Source organism: Bufo bufo, chromosome 9, assembly GCF_905171765.1.
Source record: "Bufo bufo chromosome 9, aBufBuf1.1, whole genome shotgun sequence".
NCBI lineage: Eukaryota > Metazoa > Chordata > Amphibia > Anura > Bufonidae > Bufo > Bufo bufo.
Window position 1 is genome coordinate 156,534,253 of NC_053397.1, and position 23,394 is coordinate 156,557,646.

At 43.3% G+C, this 23,394-nt stretch overlaps 1 protein-coding gene across 2 annotated transcripts in view; it reads right to left on the reverse strand.

The window, feature by feature from the left end:
* The window catches only part of SUN2 (Sad1 and UNC84 domain containing 2), a 99,296-nt gene that overhangs the window by 53,842 nt on the left and 22,060 nt on the right, over window positions 1-23,394 (reverse strand). Inside the window, exons 5-7 of one of the 2 annotated variants that reach the window (XM_040408509.1) lie at window positions 23,004-23,141; window positions 18,319-18,396; window positions 8,107-8,200 (exon numbers count right to left, since the gene is read on the reverse strand). In XM_040408509.1, the coding sequence (XP_040264443.1) occupies window positions 8,107-8,200; window positions 18,319-18,396; window positions 23,004-23,141 (310 nt within the window). The remainder of the gene's footprint in view (window positions 1-8,106; window positions 8,201-18,318; window positions 18,397-23,003; window positions 23,142-23,394) is intronic. The other variant, XM_040408510.1, reaches the window with a different exon arrangement.

The following is a 23,394-nucleotide window of genomic DNA, read 5'->3' on the forward strand; positions in this document are numbered from 1 at the left end:
CAAAAAGGCGTACTCCCCCTAAAATAGTACCAATCTAACCATCACCTCATCCCGCAAAAAATGAGCCCCTACCTAAGCCAATCGCCCAAAAAAATTAAAAAACTATGGCTCAGAATATGGAGACACTAAAACATCATTTTTTTTGTTTCAAAAATGCTGGTATTGTGTAAAACTTAAGTAAATAAAAAAAAAAGTTTACATATTATGTATCGCCACATCCGTAAGAACCTGCTCTATAAAAATATCACATGACCTAACCCTTCAGGTGAACACCATAAAAAAAATATATATAAAAACTGTGTAAAAAAGCCATTTTTTGTCACCTTACATCACAAAAAAGTATAATAGCAAGCGATTAAAAAGTCATACGCACCCCAAAATAGTGCCAATCAAACCGTCATCTCATCCCGCAAAAATCATACCCTACCTAAGATAATCGCCCAAAAACTGAAAAAACTATGGCTCTCAGACTATGGAGACACTAAAACATGATTTTTTTTTGTTTAAAAAATGAAATCATTGTGTAAAACTTACATAAATAAAAAAAAGTTAACATATTAGGTATCGCCGTGTCCGTAAGAACCTGACCTAACCTCTCAGTACTGAACACTGTAAAAAAATAAAAATAAAAACTGTAAAAAAAAAGCAATTTTTTGTCGCCTTACATCACAAAAAGTGTAATCATCTCATCCCGAAAAAAATTAGCCCCTACACAAGACAGTCGCCCAAAAAATAAATAAAAAACTATGGCTTTCAGAATGTGGAGACACAAAGCATTTTTCTAAAATACTTTGTTATGTAAAACTGAAACAAACAACCCAAAAAAGTTGTCATATTTGGTATTGTCACGTCCGTGACAACCTGCTCTACAAAAATACCACATAACCTAACCTCTCAGATGAATGTTGTAAATAACAAAAACAGCTATTTCTTGTTACCTTGCCTCACAAAAAGTGTAATATAGAGCAACCAAAAATCATATGTACCTTAAAATAGTACCAACAAAACTGCCACCTTATCCCATAGTTTCCAAAATGGGGTAACTTTTTGGGAGTTTCTACTCTAGGGGTGCATTAAGGGGGCTTCAAATGGGACATGGTGTCAAAAAACAAGACCAGCAAAATCTGCCTTCCAAAAACCGTATGGCGTTCCTTTCCTTCTGCGCCCTGCCGTGTGCCTGTACAGCAGTTTTACGACCACATATGGGGTGTTTCTGTAAACTACAGAATCTGGGCCATAAATATTGAGTTTTGTTTGGCTGTTAACCCTTGCTTTGTAACTAGAAAAAATGGATTCAAATGGAAAATCTGGCAAAAAAGTGAAATTTTGAAATGTTATCTCTTTCCATTAATTCTTGTTGAACACCTAAAGGGTTAACAAAGTTTGTAAAATCTGTTTTGAATATCTTGAGGGGTGTAGTTTCTAAAATGGGGTAATTTTGGGGTGGTTTCTATTATGTAAGCCTCACAAAGTGACTGCAGACCTGAACTGGTCCTTAAAGGTGGGTTTTAGACATTTTCTGAAAAATTTCAAGATTTGCTTCTAAACTTCTAAGCCTTGTAACGTCCCCAAAAATAAAATGGCATTCACAAAATGATCCAAACATTAAGTAGACATATAGGGAATGTAAAGTAATAACTATTTTTGGAGGTATTACTATGTATTATAAAAGTAAAGAAATTGAAATTTGCAAATTTTTCTAAATTTTTGGCAAATTTGGATTTTTTTTTATAAAAACCCCAATTTTTTTTTATAAAAACCCCAATGGCCTGGTCCTTAAGGTGAAAAATGGCCTGGTCCTTAAGGGGTTAAGGAGAACTCCCAGCAAAATGTTTATTCTCTGACCTGCTAGAAAGTCATGTCATGTGACCAACTCTTTGGTCGCCTACTGACACAGGACAGGAAGTCGGTTATTTCTCTATTCATTCCTATGAGACTGAGAGTGTGTCTCCCATAGGAATACATAGAGAAACTGACTTCCTGTCCACACATAAGATGCTGTGTCAGTTGGAGAGTCTGATTGCTGGTCACATGACACAGGTGAGAAGCACCTGGTAATAAAGCCACTGGTAATAAATTTACATTTACTACAAATTATATCATGTACCTTTCTAACAGGTCAGAGAATAACATTTTCGTAGTAAGTTCTTCTTTAAGACTTCTGGAATTCGCATACTGCATATTAGCTTCTAGGCCAAAATCTGATTGATAGCAACCCATTTTTGCCTAATCAGTGCTTGGATTTTATCACAATTAAAACACAAACATCTGAATACAAGATCTTAAAACCCAGAAGCAGTAAACCTTGTGAAACCAAAATTGGAGTCAGTCTCAAAATATATATATCAAAATTGATAAACTCCATGGCACGTCCAGAAGTAGCAAAAATTACAATAATTTTTATTCACCAGACATACAGCAAAGTTTCAATCCACTCAGTGGGATCTTTCTCAAGCAAATGGTGATGACAAAATGGTGCTCACATATAGGGGCATATATACACACCCACAAACCAATCAATCAACAAAGGTAATTAATGTAAAACAGTATAAAAAACATAGAAAATCAATAGATGTACATACACAACTTTAGTATAAGAGTATAATAAATACAGTGAAGACATACATAAAATGAATTTATAATATACAAATGTTCAAAGACCCTAATACGGACAAAGTTAATAAAGTGTCATAATTGTCTAATCACATACATCTGTGGAAACGCATGTGAACATAATTAAAATCAATAATTGGCGAGGGGGGCAAATTGTAGGTACCCGGGCACCATTCTTGATTCACATTTAGCCACTGTTCTCACTCACAATAGAACTGACTTATTGGATAAGAAACATAAGAAGGTGTCCCTCCATAGGATCCCATTGGTGACTACGTACACAGAGGATAGTCATCACATCAGAGACATTATCACTAAACATTGGGCGGTCCTCAGGAGTGAGTACACTAATATTGAGGAGTTTAAATCTCCCCCTTTACTATCATACAGGAGGCAATATAAGGGATAAAGTGGTACACACTGATGTTGGTTCACAAAAAAAGAATACACAGAGCTTCCTACGGGTGCCAAAGATAGGATGTTTCCCCTGTCGCAAGTGCGTCAATTGTAGATACATTTGCAAGGGGGACGCGTTCACACATCCTTCCACCACTAGGAGGTACAAAATTAGACATTTTTTGACTTGCGATTCGACTTTTGTTATTTATGTGTTATGGTGCCCCTGCAACTTTTTGTATGTGGGTGAAACATCCTTGGACTTTAAAACTAGATGTATCCAGCATAGATACACCATTCGGAAAAAACTGAAGATGCATGCTTTTAGATCATATTCCAATTCCTCGAAGGGGAGGCAATAGAAACCTGCTATTGAAAAAGCAGGAATTACATTGGATTACTGAATACAGACCGTGGATTCTAAACTAACCCCCCCCCCCCCCCCCCCAATACCCCTTGGAGACATTCAATTTTTCTTTCTCCCTTATCCCTTTTTCTAAGTGCTCCTTGTATGATATACTAATTTATTTCTTTACAAACTAATTTTCTTTCTTTTCCTTTTAGTTGGCAAGTGGTCAGTGGAGATTGAGGGGGTGGTCTGACAAGCATGTGATCTTCTACAGTCTATCAAGATTACGGGTCCAAATTTGACGATTTGAGCTTTGTTTATATGTGGCATGTTTGCATACATCGTGTGTAAGTGCATTTTTGTGATTCCCTATATAGAATTTTATTATTTTTTTTTTTTCCTATGCGGTTGAAACAAATGGGGGTGGAGGCATACATGTGCGGGGTCCATGTTACTATCTGTATAGTGTGGTCCTCTAATATCTATTGGGATGAGCGTCTTGCTGTGTGGTGCTCTTACTGTCATGCAGTTTGATCCCCACTGAGCAAATTGACCGGGGACCCTACACCACATGTGTGGGGCCCCTCGATCAGTAGATGATTATCCCGCTAGACTGTTATTCTTTTTATAGCCCTGGCCTTTACATATAGCCACAGATGACATGAATGTCCAAACTCTCGGACAAGATGCTGGACTTGATTGTCTGTGATACCAGGATCCATCGTGGCCGTTGACGCGGCATCGGTTGGCCCTAATTGATCCAGGATGTCTTTCTACAACCGTCTTCCACCACTCCAATTTGCTTGCAACGCTTAGAATATCTTTATTCTTGTTCAAAGAGGTGAATCGCAACATAACCGTCTACACATATTTAATACTCCTTATTGGTTTATAATGTGTCACTATATATAAAAAAGCATATTTAAACCGCCACATTGCGGTTATTATATCATAATATATCCAGTCTGTCTTGCAAGTGTCCAATCATGTGACCAATACATGTGGTCACATGGATTTGTGAACCTCCAGGATCTTTTGGTGCATGCCAGTTTTTTCACTCTTGCTGCAAGGAGTCATGTGACCTGAACCAGCTGACGTCGGGTGGTCACGTCACGTCGGGTGACTCGACACCTTTTTCTGACATGCGCAGTTCACACTGGATGACGCTCAGACAAACGAGATGTTCCCATGCTGGTTAGTACCTACAACTTGCCCCCCTCGCCAATTATTGATTTTAATTATGTTCACATGGGTTTCCACAGATGTATGTGATTAGACAATTATGACACTTTATTATCTTTGTCCGTATTAGGGTCTTTGAACATTTGTATATTATAAATTCATTTTATGTATGTCTTCACTGTATTTATTATACTCTTATTCTAAAGTTGTGTATGTACATCTATTGATTTTCTATGATTTTCTATGTTTTTTTATACTGTTTTACATTAATTACCTTTGTTGATTGATTGGTTTGTGGGTGTGTATATATGCCCTTATATGTGAGCACCATTTTGTCATCACCATTTGCTTGAGAAAGATCCCACTGAGTGGATTGAAACGTTGCTGTATGTCTGGTGAATAAAAATTCTTGTTATTTTTGCTACTTCTGGCCGTGCCGTGGAGTTTATCAATTTTTGTAAGTAAGGTGGGTGGATCGCCCCCACAGCTGCTGGCACCCTACCATACTAATTTTCTTGCTGCCCTTTTGCTGTGCTGCCCTTGTTTTGTACTCTCTCTCTCTCTCTCTCTCTATAATAATATATATATATATATATATATTTTTTTTTTTCACAAAAGTACTCACATTTTTGTAAATGTTTTATTATATCTTTTCATGGGACAACACTGAAGATATGACCCTTTGATACAATGTAAAGTAGTCCGTGTACAGCTTGTATAAGGGTCCATTCACACATCCATATGTGTTTTGCGGATCCACAAAACACAGACACCGGCAATGTGCGTTCCGCATTTTGTGGACCGCACATCGCCGGCACTATAATAGAAAATGCCTAATCTTGTCAAGAATAGGACATGTTCTATTTTTTTTCGGGAACGGAATTGCGGACCTGGAAGCGCGGATCCGCATTTCCGGATCCGGGCAGCACATAGTGTGGCCCCATAGAAATAAATGGGTCTGCAATTCCGTTCATCTGGTTTGGGGGGCATCCAATGACGAGCTTCCCTAGCGTAACCCGTGATACTAGGCAGGCCCGTCACTGCCTGCCGTTGCCTACCCCCCTCCCCCCAACACCGGATGTTTTCATCCATGCATGGAGAGAGGCAACGTCGGCTGTGCAGGGACCAGGAGCGGCATGGGAAGCCAGGTAAGTAGAATCAGTGTGAGGGGTACGGGCATATGGGGGGCATTTCCAGGCTCGGATAACCCCTTCAATGGGAGGGTAGCCAATGGCAGGCGGTGACGGGCCTGCCTAGCATCGCGGGTGATGCAAGAGAGGCTTGTCACTGCCTGACATTGGCTGCCCCCCGAACCAGATGTTTTCAACAGTGCATGGGGAGAAGCAGCGGCGGCCGTGCGGGGAGCCAGGTAAGCAGAAACAGTGTGAGAAGTTCCGGCATATGGGAGGGCATTTCCAGGCTGGGATAACCCCTTTAATGTCTAAACCGCTGGCAACAAAAGCGAGTACACCCCTAAGTAAAAAAAAAAAAAAAAAAAAGCCAAATTGTGCCCAATTAGCCATTTTACCTACCCGGTGTCATGTGACTCGTTAGTGTTATAAGGTCTCAGGTGTGGATGGGGAGCAGGTGTGTTAAATTTGGTGTTATCACTCTCACACTGGAAGTTCAACATGGCAGCTCATGGCAAAGAACTCTCTGAGGATCTGAAAAAAGGATTGTTGCTCTACATAAAGATGGCCCAGGCTATAAGAAGATTGCCAACACCCTGAAACGGAGCTGCAGCACAGTGACCAAGACCATACAGCGGTATAACAAGACAGGTTCCACTCAGAACAGGCCTCGCCATGGTCGACCAAAGAAGTTGAGTGCACGTACTCAGCGTCATATCCAGAGGTTGTCTTTTCAAAATAGACGTATAAGTGCTGCCAGCATTGCTGCAGAGGTTAAATGGATGTGGGGTCAGCCTGTCAGTGCTCAGACCATATGCCGCACACTGCAATAAATTGGTCTCCATGGCTGTTGTCCCAGAAGGAAGCCTCTTCGAAAGAAAGGACTAAGGACATAGATTACTGGAACCATATCCTGTGGTCTGAAGAGACCAAAAAAAACTTAGTTGATTCTGATGGTTTTAAGCGTGTGTTGTGGCTAATAGGTGAGGAGTACAAAGACAAGTGTGTCTTGCCTACAGTCAAGTATTGTGGTAGGAATGTCATGGTTTGGGGCTGCATAAGTGCTGCCGGCTGTGAGGAGCTACAGTTCATTGAGGGAACCATGAATGCCAACATGTACTGTGACATACTGAAGCAGAGCATAATCCCCTCCCTTCTGAAACTGGGCCACAGGGCAGTATTCCAACATGATAACGACCCCAAACACACCTCCAAGGCGACCACTGCTTTTGCTAAAGAAACTGAGTGTAAAGTTGCTGGACTGGCCAAGCATGTCTCCAGACCTAAAGCTTATTGAGCATCTGTGGGGCATCCTCAAACAGAAGGTGGAGAAGTGCAAGGTCTCTACCATCCACCAGCTCCGTGATGTTGTCATGGAGGAGTGGAAGTGGATTCCAGTGGCAACCTGTGAAGCTCTAGTGAACTCCATGCCCAAGAGAGTGAAAGCGGACCATTCATGTTTTTTGTTTATTCTAGATAAATACCTTTACTTGCGGGGTACCCCCTGCTGATGCTGCCACCCTGCCTGTTTTTTTTTTTTTTAACATCGCTCCTACGCTCGCTGTGCCCCCTGTATTTTTCCCGCTCAGTATGTTAAGGCTCCATTCACAAGTCCGCATTTTGCGCAACGGAATTGCAGACCCATTCATTTCTATGCAGTTCCGGATCCGCATTTCCGTTCCCGAAAAAAATAGAACATGCCCTATTCTTGTCCGCAATTGCACAGCTCACAGCCTGGGAGAAAAAAAACTCCCAGGCTGTGAGATTCCCGGGCGCCGCTCTACATGGCAGCATACTTAGTTCACATAGTTTTTACAAGTGAAAGGTCCTCTTTAAGGCAGTGCTGGAAAATAATGGTGGCCACACAAAATATTGACACTTTGGCCATATTCACCTGGGGGTATACTCTATTTTGTTGCCAGTGGTTTAGACATTAATATCTGTGTGATTTATTTTGAGGGCACACCAAATTTAAATTGTTATACAAGCTGTACACTGACTACTTTACATTGTATCAAAGTGTCATATCTTCAGTGTTGTCCCATGAAAATATATAATAAAATATTTACAAAAATGTGAGGGGTACACTCACTTTTGTGACATACTGTATATATTTATAATATTTTTTATTTATTATACTCACTTATGCTATATTCTGCAGAGCTTTACAGACATTAGCATCACTCTGTCCCCAAGATCTAAGTTCCCCATCAGACTGTCTTTAGAGTGTGGGAGGAAACTGTAGTACCCGGAGGAAACCCACACAAACATGGGGAGAACATACAAACACCATGCAGATGTTGTCCTTGGTGGGATTCGAGCCAAGGACCCCAGCGCTGCAAGCTAATATAGTGCTAACCACTGAGCCACCCCGCTGCCCAAATAAATAATTTGCCTTAAAAGTCCACCAACTATGAATGCATTTGCTTGCCTAACCTGGTTAAGATAAAGACATCCAGCAGGGAAGCGGCTGTTGTAAGACGATACCATGTAGTACCAATCCACCAGTACAATAGTCCAAACACACGGCCTACAAATTTGAAATGAAACCATTAAAATCAGTTAACTAAATTATTCCATATACAAAAACATATTATACAATATCTCAGTAGTTTGTTCTAAAACTCTCTGATCATACCTCCCAAAATCCACAACTATCTATCCACACAATCATATCTCTTAAAGGGGTCTTCCTATTGTATCAACATGTTTTAAAATACCGTATTTTTTGAATGAGCCCTTCCTGTACCCTTCCTGGTCTTCTTCCCTGGTGCCGTGCTGCAACACAGGTCCTGACTACGTACAGCGTCAGAACGTAGTGCGTGCACTATGACCTGACGCTGCACGCAGCCAGATGACAGTGCAGTGCGAGCTGGAGAGGACAAGGGAGCATGACTTCTGCAGAAAGCTCCGGACCTGGAGAGGCAAGTGAAGTTATTTATTTTAAAAGTCTGATCTGAGCTCTGATGGGGGTCTGACAAAAATCTGGCATGGAAGTCTGATGGGGGTCTGACATGGAAGTCTGACCTGACGTCTGATAGGGGTCTGGCATGGAAGTCTGATCTGAGGTCTGATGGGGGTCTGACATGGAGGTCTGGTATGGAAGTCTGATGTAATGTCCGATGGGGGTCTCATATGAGGTCCTGATATGGGGGTCTAAACTGAGTTCCTGAGATGGGGGTCTGATGCGAGCTCCTGATTTGGGGGTCTGATGCGAGGATCTGATGAAAAATATCAGACCTCAAGCCAAACATCCCTAACTTTTTGTTGGTAGTGTATAGATAAAAACAAATAAGCGAGCTATGAAGGTGTTTGTTACACTTTTTACTGAAGAAAGATATTAACAATAAAATATACCAGAATATAGTAAATAGGTAAAATAGTATCTGATAGTAACAAAATTAAAATCAATCAAATGATCAATGCAGTATCCAGTAGGTACAAAACAACTATGTATCTACTGGCTATAAAATCCAATGGAGTAGTGGTTACAAATCTGTAATAACTGAATATAGATATACAGTGCATTGCAAAAGTATTAACCCCCCTTGACTTTTTCCGTGTTTTGGTGCCTCACAACTTGGAATTAAAGGGGTTCTCCGGGCTAAACCTAAAATTGGGGCAAAATACTAACCTGTGGAGGGAAAAATATTGGTCTGGTACTTACCTTCCACAGCGCAGCCCGTTCCAAGATCCACCACCCTGTCACTTGACTGCTCCTGTCAGGGCTTTATGGTCTTCTGGTGAGTTTCAGTCTTCTTCTCTTCCTTTCTTGAGCAGGAGACGGATCGTGATGAATGACATCACCGCCTCTTGCTCAAGAAAGCTCCGGCCGTCCGTCCTCACTCACAACGCATGCGCAGGATTGCCGGCCACTCTCAGCCGTGTACAGGCTTCTATGTGAAGCCTGTACTGACTCCGGCACAGCGCGATGTAAGCGCTGTGCAGGAGTGACAGCATAGTGATCATCCACAGTGGCTGATCGCTATGTTGTGGATCTCACTGGGGGCATCGACTGGCACATTGGGGGGCACTGTGGATGGCAATGGGAGCACTGTTTATGGCACATGGAGGCACTGGATGTCACTGGGGCACTGTGGATGGCACATGGGGGCACTATGGATGGCAATGGGAGCACTATTGATGGCACATGGGGCACTGTGGATGGCAAATGGGGCATTGTGGATGGCAATGAGAGTACTATTGATGGCACATGGGGGCACTGGATGTTACTGGGGCACTGTGGATGGCACATTGGGCACTGTGGATGGCACATGGGGCACTGTGGATGGCACATGGGGGCACTGGGGAACTGAGGATGGCACATTGGGGGAACTGTGAATGGCACATTGGGGGAAATGTAGATGGCACATGGGGGTACTGGATGTCACATGGGGCACTGTGGAGATTTGATGGTGCTCCTGGGGATAATCAAAGATTTGGATCTTTTTTTATAACCTAACCCTGACTTGTCCTTCTCAACAACATTGTCCCTTACTTGTTTGGAGAGTTCCTTGGTCTTCATGGCAGTGTTTGGTTAGTGATGCCTCTTGCTTAGGTGTTGCAGCCTCTGGGGCCTTTCAAAAAAGGTGTGCATATGTAATGACAGATCATGTGACTTTTACATTGCACACAGGTGGACATCATTTCACTAATTAGGTGACTTCTGAAGGTAGCACCAGAGCTTTTTATGGGCTTCCTAACAAAGGGGGTGAATTGCCAATTTTCTGTTTTTAGACAACAGTTTTATTTATATATTTTTCTCATTTCACTTCACCAACTTAGACTATTGTGTTCTGATCCATCACATAAAATTCAGATTAACAAAACATTGAACTTAAAGAGGACCTTTCACCATTCATGACATTCCTGTTTTAATAGCTTCATGCATTCCCCATGTAATAACAATTCTGGAACATCTTTTCTTAGGTCTTTATGTTGTGCCATTCCTTCATCATTTCTACTAGATGTTATATCAGGGTACAGAGGGGAGGTAACCAGTTTGGGGGGGGGGGGGGGTGTACCTGCACAGACTCATTCTATCCAATCAGTGCTGCCATTTTCAGACTGTGCAGGGACCTCTCCCCCCCCCCCCCCCTCCCCCAACTTGTTAACACCCCTATGTACCCTTACTGAAGGCTAATAGCATTTCATTCATAACTTCTAGTAGAAATAATAAAGGAATGGCATAACAAAGAGCCATAATAATAGATGCTCCAGCATTGTTAGTAGGTTGGGAATGCATGTAGCTATTAAAATATGCATGTCAGGAGTGGTGAAAGGTCTTCTTTAAGGCTGTAATGTAACAAAACACAAAAAAAGTAAAGGGGGGTGAATACATTTGCAAGTCACTGCAGGCACAAATAATAATGTTCGGTTTGAATTGTTCATCATTGGTCAAAAGCCGGCATTTAATTGGAGCTAGCGATAAATTGTAATTCCCTCCATCAACAGCGATAATAGCGGTGAGTTCTTTGTACAATAACTACATTGGGTGAGTGGACGTCATTACAGAATTTACATCAAACTTTATACTGAACTTGTATCTTCAAAACTAATACAGTAGTGAACATCACTGTATTTCTGGTTACAATAGGGGGTTACCATGTATGGCTAGCTCCAATTAAATGCTGGCTTTTGACTATTCATCACCAATTGTAATAGGACATTATCTATATCTATATTCACAATTATTAGAGTTGAAACCACAACTTCATTGCATTTTATATCCTGTTGAGATATAGCTATTTTGTACCTACTCAAGACATTGCTACTGTTTTATTTTTTTATCTTTTTACTATATTCTATTTTATTGTATTAATATCTTTTTTTGAGTAAAAAATGTGACACACATCTTGAGTGCTTTGAGAGCTTGCTTATTTAATTTTATATACATATATTCTACTTGTGCCGAGGGCACTAGCAAATAAGCAGCAGGTGGATATTATTCCATAATACGGAGGGGGTGAATGACTCACTACTTTCTCTTTATAAATGTATATCTATATTGTATGGTTAGTGTAACGAGTTCTCCCATGTAAAAATAAAATTGTATTTAAACCATACAGAAACATGTCCCCCAATTTTGTTTTCAGACGTGATCTGACGTGCCGTAGAGAGACACAAGCAGTTAACTGGGCAGTACAGAGTCAAACAAATGACACCGAAGAGTCTTGTGCACAGTTAAAAAACGTCAAGTACACAAAATTGGATTTTTTGTTACTCACCGTAAAACCCCTTTCTCATCTAATACATTGTGCGTGTGTGTGGGGGGAAACAACAGCAAAAATCTTGGGTAGAGCTGTTGCCACCAGGAGGCGGACACTAAGCAGAAAGTGTTAACCCCTCCTGCAGACACTGAGCTAATCAGTTTGTACAGAAGCAGTAGGAGAAAAAAACACAAGCGTAATAAGGAAAATTAGCCTATGCAGCCATTAACATCTGAACCAAAGGGAAAACAACCCTACATGGGTAACCATGCACAGTGCAGATAACACATAATATACAAAGAATGGTGGGTGCTGTGTCCACCAATGAACGAGATGAGAAAAGGATTTTATGGTAACAAAAAAAATCTAATTTTCTCATCTGTCATTGGGGGACACAGCAAAGACCTTGGGATGTTCCAGAGCAGTCCCTATGGGTGGGAAGACAAAGCATGAGTGCTGTCAATCCACCGCCGCATGCAGCACCCTGCGACCAACAGCCGCATTGGAGGGTGCAAAAGCATGTACCCCACAGAACTTCGAGAAAATGTCTAGGAAGGACCATGTAGCTGCCTTACACACCTGAAAAGGGGAGGCCTTCCGCCATACTGTCCAAGAGGCACCAACGCTCTGGTGGAATAAGCCATCACCCGAAAGGGTTGCGCTGTGCCCTTGGAACGATAAGCCTTGCTGATCAATGTCCTGATCCAGTGACTTATAGTGAACTTGGCGGCCACCAGACCTCGCTGAGGACATTCATGGAGTCCAACTTGTGAAAAGACATTGTCTTGTCCAGACAGATTTTGAGTGCGCAGACCTTGTCCAAGGTGCTTTCTCCATGGGGTGGGCCAGGACTGGACAGACAGGAACGAGGAGATGGAACAAAGAGACCACTTTTGGCAGAAAGGAGGGAATTGGTCTCAGGAAGACCTTGTCCCGATGCAGAATCAGAAAAGGAGGCCTAGTTGAGCGCACTGCAAGCTCTGACACTCGCCATATGGATGTGATGGCCACAAGAAAGACGAGTTTCCAATAGAGAGGGCAGAGAGAAATCTCCCTGAGGGGTTCCAAGGGGGACAGCTGCAAAACTAAAGTGAGATCCCAAGGGGAGGTAGGCTGACAGTATGGGGGCACCAGTCACATAACTCCCTAGATAGATGCAAGTACTGCCAAGATGTAAGTAGTGGCGTACCTCCAATAGAGGCAGACCACGCAGTCGCTATGGGGCCTCTGTGGGATGGGGGGCCCGCAGTGGAGGATAGGCCCCGCCCACTAATTAAACTTGTATGGCTACCTGAGAATGTAAGAAGTGGAGAAGGACCTTTGGTGATGTCATCAACCATGTGACCAGTGCAGGAAGCCAAGGAATAGCAGAGCAGCAGAAGTCTGAAGGACCTTTGGTGATGTCATCATCATGTGACCAGTGCAGAGGACTGGTGAAAGACCTGTGGGATGTGAGGGGGAGGAGCTTCTGTGTGGTGCCTGGAGGAGAGGTTAGTGGTGTCCTGGGATAACCCATATAACATCCTAGAAAAGCTGGGAGTTGTAGTTCTGTCCTATTATATCCCTCTCCATGTAATTTAAACGTATGCCCTAGTACAGTCTGGTAATGCTGGGAGTTGTAGTCCTTCTGTTCTATTGTATCCCTCTCCATGTAATTTCAACTTATGCCCTAGTACAGTCTGGTAATGCTGAGAGTTGTAGTTCTCTCCTCTTAGGTTACTTTTACACTAGCGTTAATATTTTCCGGTATTGAGATAGGGTAAAAAAAAAACGCTTCTGTTTTGTCCCCATTTATTGTCAATGGGGAGAAAACTTAACGGAATTCATTCCGTTCCGTTCTCACACCGGAGATGCTGCGGTTTGTTTTAAGTCCTGGGATGCGGAGCAAGACGAATCCATCATGACCCACAATGCAAGTCAATGGGGACGGATCCGTTTTCTCTGACACAATAGAAAACGGATCCGTCCCTCATTGACTTTGACGGAACCGTCTTGGCTATGTTAAAGATAATACAATCGGATCCATTCAGAACGGATGCAGATGGTTGTATTATCAGTAACTGAAGCGTTTTTGCTGAACCCTGCCGGAGTTTGAAAGTAGTCTTATACCTCCTCTCTGTATTGTATACTGATGCCCCATAGTCTGTCCATACTGGGAGTTATAGTTATTTCCTTTAAAAGCTATCACCTAGTACAACTGGATGATGCCCTATAACAATCTGGACATTCTGGGAGTTATAGTTCTCTCTTCTTAGGCTGGGTTCACATCGCCTTTTAGTTTTCCGTCTTGCGTGCAGAACTTTTTTCCGTATAAAATAAAGGATCTCAGACAGAAATGGCTCAAACGGATGCGGAATGTGCAGAACTGATGCTTGAAATACAGGATCTTTTTTTTTTTCTTTTTTTTTCTGTTCTTCTGACCATCAGATGTACGGAAAACTAAACAGTGATGTGAACCCGACCGTATATTCTCTCTGTGTAATATCCACTTGTATCCAATAATAACAGTCTGGACATACTGGGAGTTTTAGTTCTCTCCATTTTACCTCTCCCTGTGTTGCCCCCTAATTTCCAATAATAACAATCTGGTGATGATGAGACTTGTAGTTCCCTTGTCAATATTGTGATGTTCTGCAGCAGCTGAGGTGTGTATTAGGCTTTGTTCACATCTGTGCTAGTGACGTTCGCTGTTCTGCCCTGTCATAGGAGCACAACAACGAAAATCACCATAGTTCCGGATCTGGCACTTCATGGACGACAACACCTGACGGGTCCCGCTCACTATGATGAGATCTGACAGGTTTCCTTCTGCCAGGCTATAAAATTGTGTCCAGAATTTTTGACCTGATCTGCGAATGAGGTCCCAACACAGATGTGATCAAAGCCTTATGTGTTCTATAGCATCAGGATATGATATTCTGCAGCAGCTGAGGTATGTTATGATGTTCTGCAGCAGCTGAGGTGTGTATTAGGAGGTTCTGCAGCAGTCAGATAAACATCAGTTGTGACTGGATTAAATTCTTTAGATTTCCGTGTCTGCACTTTGTAAAATGTCCCTGTCCTGTTCCTCTGCCAGCACACGTCGCACTGTAACCTGACTGACCAATCCGGACCTGACCTGATCCAGCAGCGTCACCAGTCCAGCTCAGTGAAGACCTGCCCCAGGACCTGACCGCGCTCTGCCAGCAGCTCCAACTGTAAGTCAGCATTGGGGAAGAGGTGAAGCAGGAGCAGGCACCGTCCATGGGGAAGGATGACACACTGTATAAAAAGTAGCAGAAACGGGCACAATTCATCGGGTAAGACTAGGTAATCACTTGCGATCAGATTTCGGTATTCTGTTCCAGCATACCAGCAGAATTCCAGAATCACCAGCATGCCAAACACTGCCAGATCCCATTCACAATAATGGGGTCAATTCAAGATTGTTTTGCCCTTTGTTTTTGCCAGAATCTGCAACAGAGGATTCTGCCGGAACTTCTGCAGCAGATGTGCACGTACCCTAAGGGGTGCTATGGGTCACTCACAAGGAGACCCAATTCAGATTCTTGCCATGGGGCCCCGTGATTTCTATGTACACCACTGGATGTAAGCCAAGGGGCGCTGAAAGAAAGGGACGATAACTGGCCTTTGAGTGAGCTTAGGGCTGACCCCAAATCAAAGCTTTCCTGGAGAAAGGTGAGAATGCGAGGAATGGAAAAACTAAAAAGATGAAGGCGTTTACTCTCACATCAGCTAAAGAAAGACCTCCATGCGCGATAGTTTATCATAGAGGAAGTCAGCTTCCTAGCTCTTAGGGTACTTTCACACTAGCGGCAGGACGGATCCGACAGGCTGTTCACCCTGTCGGATCCGTCCTACCGCTATTTCACCGTGCTGTCAAACAAAGCATGTCTCTGAATGCGGCTGGAAGAACGGAACTTGGGAGAGGAGATCTTCCCTGGGAGGTAGTGGCCATGGAACGTCTGCTAGCACAGTAACCAGATCAGCATGCCACGACCAGCTGGGTCAATCCAGAACGATGACGATTGCTGGGACACCCTCTGCATTGAGCTTCTTGAGGACCCTGGGGAGCAGTGGCAGGGGGAAAATATGTACTGGAGTATGAACCTGTGCCAGAGAATGGTTGTCACTAACGCTTGGGGGTCCGGGATCAGGCCACGAAGAATGTGTTTGTTGTCACCATTTTTAGGGTGACTCAATACACCACCTGAGAAGGGGTCATGCAGTAGTAGCAATACCATAGCAATCATAGTATCTAGGGCTAGCGCAAATCAATACTCTATGAGGAAAGCTGGCAACTCGAGCAGATGCTCCACCTATTGAAGGTGTCAATGACTAACATAGTAGTGCATTCGCCTTACAGGGACTCAAGGCACGAGGAAAATTAATGTTGTGGGGGTCATACCCTGGTAAGGCAGATGCCGCCACGGAGGTGCTCAACACCAGCACACTACCCAACGAAGTCGATAGTGCAATAGTAGCCACTGTATTCAGTGGTAGTGACAATATGCCATCTGTTGGGGGTAAAAGAAATAGCAGGTACCATCTCTTGCAAATAGTCCACCCGTGGAAAGGGGGGGGGGGGGGTAATGCGACAAAATTACACTTACATCTTACTCCACTTTTACATATGTCCAAAGTCACTTTTGGCTAAGTCAGATTTATTAATGGTCCTTTAATACTGTGATAAATGTGGTTTGACGGTAGCAGTTTATCCTTCAGTAAGCGGCTTTACAAAAGTCGCACGTCTTTACTAAAAAGTCACTTGTTCTATTAAAAAGTCGCATAAGATAAGCATGGTCCTTACTGGAGTGAAATTGCACAATTTTTTGCAACTTTTTAAATTGTCGCAACAGTAAATCTGTCTAGAGATTCATTTACATAAGAAAACACGCCCACTTTCAGAAAACTGGCGAGCATAGCGCATAGCCAATAAGTCGCTAATTTTTGAGCAAAAAAAATTTGACTTTTTCACTCCATTATTTTGACTTGAGCTAATGATAAATCTGGCCCATAGTGAAAGAGGAGTCGCAGTAGAAAATGTTACTCCACCTGAGAAGGAGGGGGTAACGCAATAGGATATAGTGGTAGTGCAAGTAATTCACTTGTTGTAAGGAGGGTAATGCGACTCGATGTGGAGTATCCAGTAGTAGTGCAAAAACTCCACCTGTGGATAGGTCGCCAGGATGGACAGCAACCAATGGTAGTACAATTGCTCCCCCTTTGGAAGGGAGGCAACATGACCAGATATATGGTATCCTGAGATAGTGCAATTACTCCACCTGTGGAAGGGGAGGTACTGTAATAGGATGTACCATATCCAGTGGAAGTGCAAATACTCCGCCCGTGGAAGGAGGGTAATGCAACAGGACATACAGTATTCAGTGGTTGTGCAAATACTCCCCCTGTGGAAGGGAGTAATGCAATAGAATGTACCATATCCAGTGGTAGTGCAATTACTTCGCCTGTGGAAGAGGGTACTGAGACAGGATTTAGGGTATGCAGTGGTAGTGCAGTTACTCTACCTATGTAAGGAGGGTAATGCGACAGAATATACAGTATTCAGTGGTAGTGCAATTAATCCACCTATGGAAGGAGGGAAATGCGAGAGCATGTACAGTAACCAGGGGCAGGGCAATTACTCTACCTATGGAAGGAGAATAATGCAACAGAATGTACAGTATCCAGTGCAGAAGAGGACAGTTCATGGGGGAAGCACGGTTAAAGCTACTGCATTCAGGGCCGTGCACTGTGCACAAATGTACATGATGAAAAAGGAGAAGGATGGGTTTCTGCCAGTATGGTTCTTGCTGGCAGTAGGTGTTTGCATACTTACCTATGAATGATGAGGCATGTCTAGCCTTGGCTCCAGCAGGGTCCTTCCGTCTCCCAAGTCGCTCCTTTTGGTGGGGGAGGACCGATGCAATATGTAGTTAAGGCCCAAGGCTGGAGGAAGGATTTGGTGGTCCTCCGCACCACCTTTTCTTATGTCCTGGCTAATGGGGAAGGTAAGGGATCTCCAGCTTTGCTGTCAGATAGGTAACCGGGGGATAATTCCACCTTGGGCTCAAGTTCGTCTAAAATGCAAGACCTGCAGAGCAGATATCGGCCTTCTACGGACACTAAGCTAAAACTCATTAGCCCAGTGCCTGCAGGAAAGGTATAGCTGAGAGGAGGAACTAACACTTTGCTTTGTGTCCGACTCCTAGTGGCAGCAGCTATATCCAAGGTCTTTGCTGTGTCTGCCAGTGACACAGACGAGAGAGTAGCCGCATATAACACTTTTTTGCTACTGTCTTGTACAGTATTCTCCACACCAAGTCTTAGGATGGGCAGAAGTACATAATGATATTTTAGGCTTTAGTAGAAACTGAACAACCTATTTTTTAGGCAGCCATATTATTTAATTATAACTGCAGTAATAAAATATCTCTACCTGGATAGGAAAACAACTGATGAATCCATTTTCTCCACTGAGACAAATGAATGTGACCTTTCTGGGAATAAGAATGACCTAGATGAAGAAATAAGTTATATCAGATTTATGGAGCTACAGATATTGATGACCTATACTCAGAATTACCGATTAACTAATTCAATTCGTATGTATCGAATTTGTCATAAAATCAGACTTCTTTTGCAGCGAGGGGCTGGCCCTGCTGCTCAAGAGATTTCGCATTTCCCCTTGACAAACATCTTGCATATGCCACTGCTTCGATTAGCGGCGCAAGTGCAGAGGCTCTTCTGCTACCTGAGCATCACATATGACGACATGATATTGCTACAGTGTACTGAGCTGGAAGCAGACGGCTTCATACACTTGTGAAGTGGCCATGCCAGGATACTGATACTTGATAATACTGCTGGAGTAAGACAGGATTTTATCGTTTAAAGGGTTATTTCATCCTCTTATGTGATTTCATAGACACTGATCCTGAGAATGAAGGGTTTGTACCAGCACTGGTTTAGTGCAGCATCATAACAATATTCCCTTTCTTTGTCAGACTGGAAAACACATATACAGTGGCATGCAAAAGTTTGGGTGCCCCTGGTCAAAATGACTGGAGAGGTGTTCTTTTCATGAAATTCTGTGCCCTTTTTTCTCCAAACATACCTTTGTTCATTGTGGCCAATCAGTTCTATTTTAAAGGGAATCGGTCACCTAGATAATAGATATTAAACCACCAGTATGTCCTTACAGCACTTCATAGCTTCTTTCCATATGTTTTTCTATAGAGCCCAAGTAGGCCTCTCCTCCACTCATACACTACGCCCCACCGGCTACGTCACTAGCAGCCGATAACCCCACCCACCCTTCCCCTTCAGCATAGCCAACAGGCGCAGTGCTGAACACTGCCTGTGCTCTTTCAGTAGGGGTCCATTCAGACGTCCATGAAATGGGTCCGGATCCGTTCTGCAAAACACTACGGACGTCTGAATAGACCCTTAATCTGAGGGCATCAGCCTCAACTATTTCACTGGTCAAAAATGTCACTGGGCTCAGCACATGCCCAGTGAAACAGATGAGCCGGATGCCCACTGCGCAGGCAGTGTTTGGCACTACGCCTGTTGGCTGCGCTGAAGGGAAAGGGTGGGGATATCAGAGGGTATTGATGGTGTCTGGTGAATGAGCAGAGGAGAGGTGTGCTTGGGCTCTGTAGGGGGACGGGCCTGGGCACCCTTAAATGCAAATAAGACTCCTATGGGAACCTTAAAGGGGTTATCCCATCTTAGACAATGGGGGCATATCGCAGGATATGCCCCCATTGTCTGACAAGTGCGGGTCCCACCTCTAGGACCCGAACCTACAAGGAGAAAGTTGAGGAGGGCGCATTGTGCATGCGCAGCCGCCCTCCACTCATTTCTATGGAGCCGCCGAAAATAGCCTATTTCCGTCAGCCCCATAGAAATGAATGGGAGCGGTGGCCGCGCATGAGCGGTGCGCTCCCATTCACTTCGATGGGAGAGGCGGAGAGCTGCGCCTGGTGGTGGACGGACCCCGGGAAACCCGGGGTTCTCCAGCCGCAACTCTCCCCGGCTCCATTCTCCTTGTAGGTGCGGGTCCCAGAAGTGGGACCCGCACCTATCAGACAATGGGGGCATATCCTAGCGATATGCCCCCATTGTCTAAGATGGGATAACCCTCCTCATTATCATGATAATGCCTCATTAGCATATGGATAAGGGTGGATTTTATGAATACATAAAATGAGCTACAAAGAAAAAGATATGGAAAAAAGGTATGAAATGCTGTAAGGACATACTTTTGGTTTAGTATTGATTATCTAGGCGACAGATTCCCTTTAACCTTATCGGTCCACAGGACGTGTTTCCAAAATGCATCAGGCTTGTTTAGATGTTCTTTTGCAAACTTCTGACACTGAACTTTATGGTGAAGACACAGGAGAGGTTTTCTTCTAATTATTCTTCCATGAAGGCCATATTTGTGAAGGTGTTGCTGAACAGTACCACAACTCCAGAGTCTGCTGAATCTTCATGAAGCATTTCTGTAGTCAGACAGGGGTTCCGATTTGCCTTTCTAGCAATACTATGAGCAGCTGGCTCTGGAATTTTTCTTGTTCTTCAAGATCTCCTCTCTTCTTCTCTTGACCTCCACTGTTCCCATTAACTGCTATTTCTTAATCACATTTTGAACTGAGGAAATGGCAACCTGAAAACACTTTGCTATATTCTTATAGCCTTCTCCTGCTTTGTGGGCCTCAACCAACCATTTTCAGAGAACTAGGCAGCTGCTTAGAAGAACCCATGGCTGCTGTTTTTTGGGGCAAGATTTATAGGATTCTGGGTATTAATAAAGCTTTTAAATTACCATCATCTGGATTTTCCCAACGGTGATTGTGAACAAGCCTTAAAAGGGTTTCTGTCACCTGAAAAATGGGTATTACTCTACTCCCGCCAGCTGTGTCTGCAGTGTAAATCTCGTGCCATTCAGTATTTGGCGCAGGCGCAGTGAGGGAAGGACGCTCGGCGGCTGCTGGCTTTCTCACTGCGCCGAATACTGAACGGCGCGAGATTTACACTGCAGACACGGCCGGCGAGAGGAGAGCAGCGCTGCCCTGGCCCTGTCAAATCAAGAGAAGAAGGGCGTGAAAAGAGGTGGGCAAACTGAGCCTCTAGGAGCAGGTGCAACACACCCTCCCTCCCCCCCCCCCCCCGGCTCCTAGAGGCTAATTAGCATATTATAAAAGTTTGTTTTTCTCAATAAAGGCTTCAGGCAGTGAGATGGCAGTAATATAGTTATGTTCAGCTGACATTAGCACATCGCTAATGTCAGCCAGCTTATACCCATTTTTCAGGTGACAGAAACCCTTTAACTCTAACAGGCTATTTAACATCTGAGACCTCGGTCACAGTTATCTGAGAGCTCAAATCTCCTTGGGTTCCCATACTTTTGAAAGTTACTCCTTCCACTCTAAAATTGTACAAAACCAAAATAATAAAGTGATATTGCTTAAAATGTTGAAGTGTGTGTTTCATCTTTAATTTTTTGTCTTTTAGAGATCATTTCCTCTTCAACTTGCTTAACTCTTCACAGTAACAGTAATTTTAAACAGGGGTGCCCAAACTTTTGCATACCGTATCCCCTGTTCACAGTGCGGTTAGTTACTCATGTGCAGCACGTTTGAGCAGCTCTAGCCTTCAGTGTTCAGCCGTTTGTGCTGCAGACCGCTCCTCCCTCCTAATTCACTAACAGGAAGTTGCTATCCTAGTCTACTATGTCACAGATACAGAAGAGCTGCGGCACCATCACTTTGCCACTTCCACCCTCGCTCACATTGCAGAGAATAGTTGTTATAATCAGAGCCAATGCTGCTGTATTAACAGGACTTTAACCAATTTCCTTCCACAGACTCACAAAGCAACAAGATCATCATCTGTATACTTTTTATTTCGTTTTTGTTTCTGACAGCTCCAATAACCGTTTTCGTCTAAACGTTACAGATGTGAACGGTACAGGTTTGATCTGTCTTTGGTGATTCAAATATATTAATAGTTATATTAATTATATTACAAATATTATTACAAGTATTAAAGTCAGGAAAACAGCAAACGGATTGGTCATTTAGAAGCAAATATGATTGAATCCATCCCTCCCTTGTCTTAAAGATGAAAGGATCAGCAACTGATGGTGCAGCAGGGATTCTGAGGTCAGACAGATGGCTGGTGTCACGGCGTCAATGAGACAGCTTTACAAAATTATCTGATCACTAAATCTAAAGTCTACATTATCCACAATTGCTATGCAATAGGATTACTGACGTGAGAACGGTATTAATAACAGTTCTCCATAGTAATCTTCTTTGTTTCCAAATGTATCTGCTAACCTGTTAATAGCTATTCTGTGTCTAATTCTTCCCACTCCTGACCTGTCTGTATTAACAAATACACGAATTACCCATGAAATAATATTTACAATATAACCAATTATTCAGTTCTGGAGCATCTTTTCCTAGAACTGTGTGCCGTTCCTCTGTTATTCTTCCTGGAAACAGTAAGCATGAACTGAAAATTGAAGTGCATCACTACACACTTTGGAAACTGTCCACTAAGGCTGGGTTCAGACCTGAGCGTTCGGGATGGATCGCTCAGTATGCGCGATTGTATGTGCGTTTACAGACGCGGCTCCGGAACAAGCGAACGCCCATTGTCGCGCGTTCCCGCTGAAGTCTATGTACGGGAACGCACGACAAGACGCCCCAAAGAAGCTCCTGTACTTCTTGGGGCGTCGGGCGTTTTACAGCGCGATCGTACGCGCTGTAAAACGCTCAGGTGAGAACCCTTCCCATAGGGAATCATTGGTTCTTGCCTGTTGAGCGTTTTACAGCGCGTAGGAACGCGCTGTAAAACGCTCAGGTCTGAACCCAGCCTAAGAGCTGACAGGGACATAACCCATTAACAAGTAGAATGGTAAAATTCAGGTACATGTTCAGGAGGGATAAAACACCAATGGTACAATGCAGAGTCGAAAGAAAAGAATCTGCAGGTTTGTGATTGTATGGAAAATGCTGATATCTGCTAAAACAAGCATGTCAGGACTGGCGACAGCTCCTCTATAACTGCGGCTATAATAAAGAATAAAATGGGGAAAAAGGTTCTCACTGGTGTTGTCTTCCTCAGAGGAATATCCAGAAGATGAGGTAGATTTGTCGTACGTCGTCTGTATTTCCGAGAAGCCGTTCTTGTTGCCATCATATGAGATATCTGTCCCCATCCTTTTACGTACCAAATCATTTTCTCCTGCAAAGACAAAGTCGCCACTGGTGTTGTGAATATGTGTGTGAGGCACGAAACCTAAATATATATTATATAATATAATACTATAGCAGATATTTCAGGCTGGGGAGAAGATGACAGGGGGGGAATTGGACCAGAACAAAGCAATTTGGTGTCCTAGACAGATAAGGCAAATTGTGCCCCAACAACTCCCTCTTCCCCCAGCATAAAATCTATTCAAAATGGTAGTGGCTGGGTCACTCATAGTGGAAGGGTT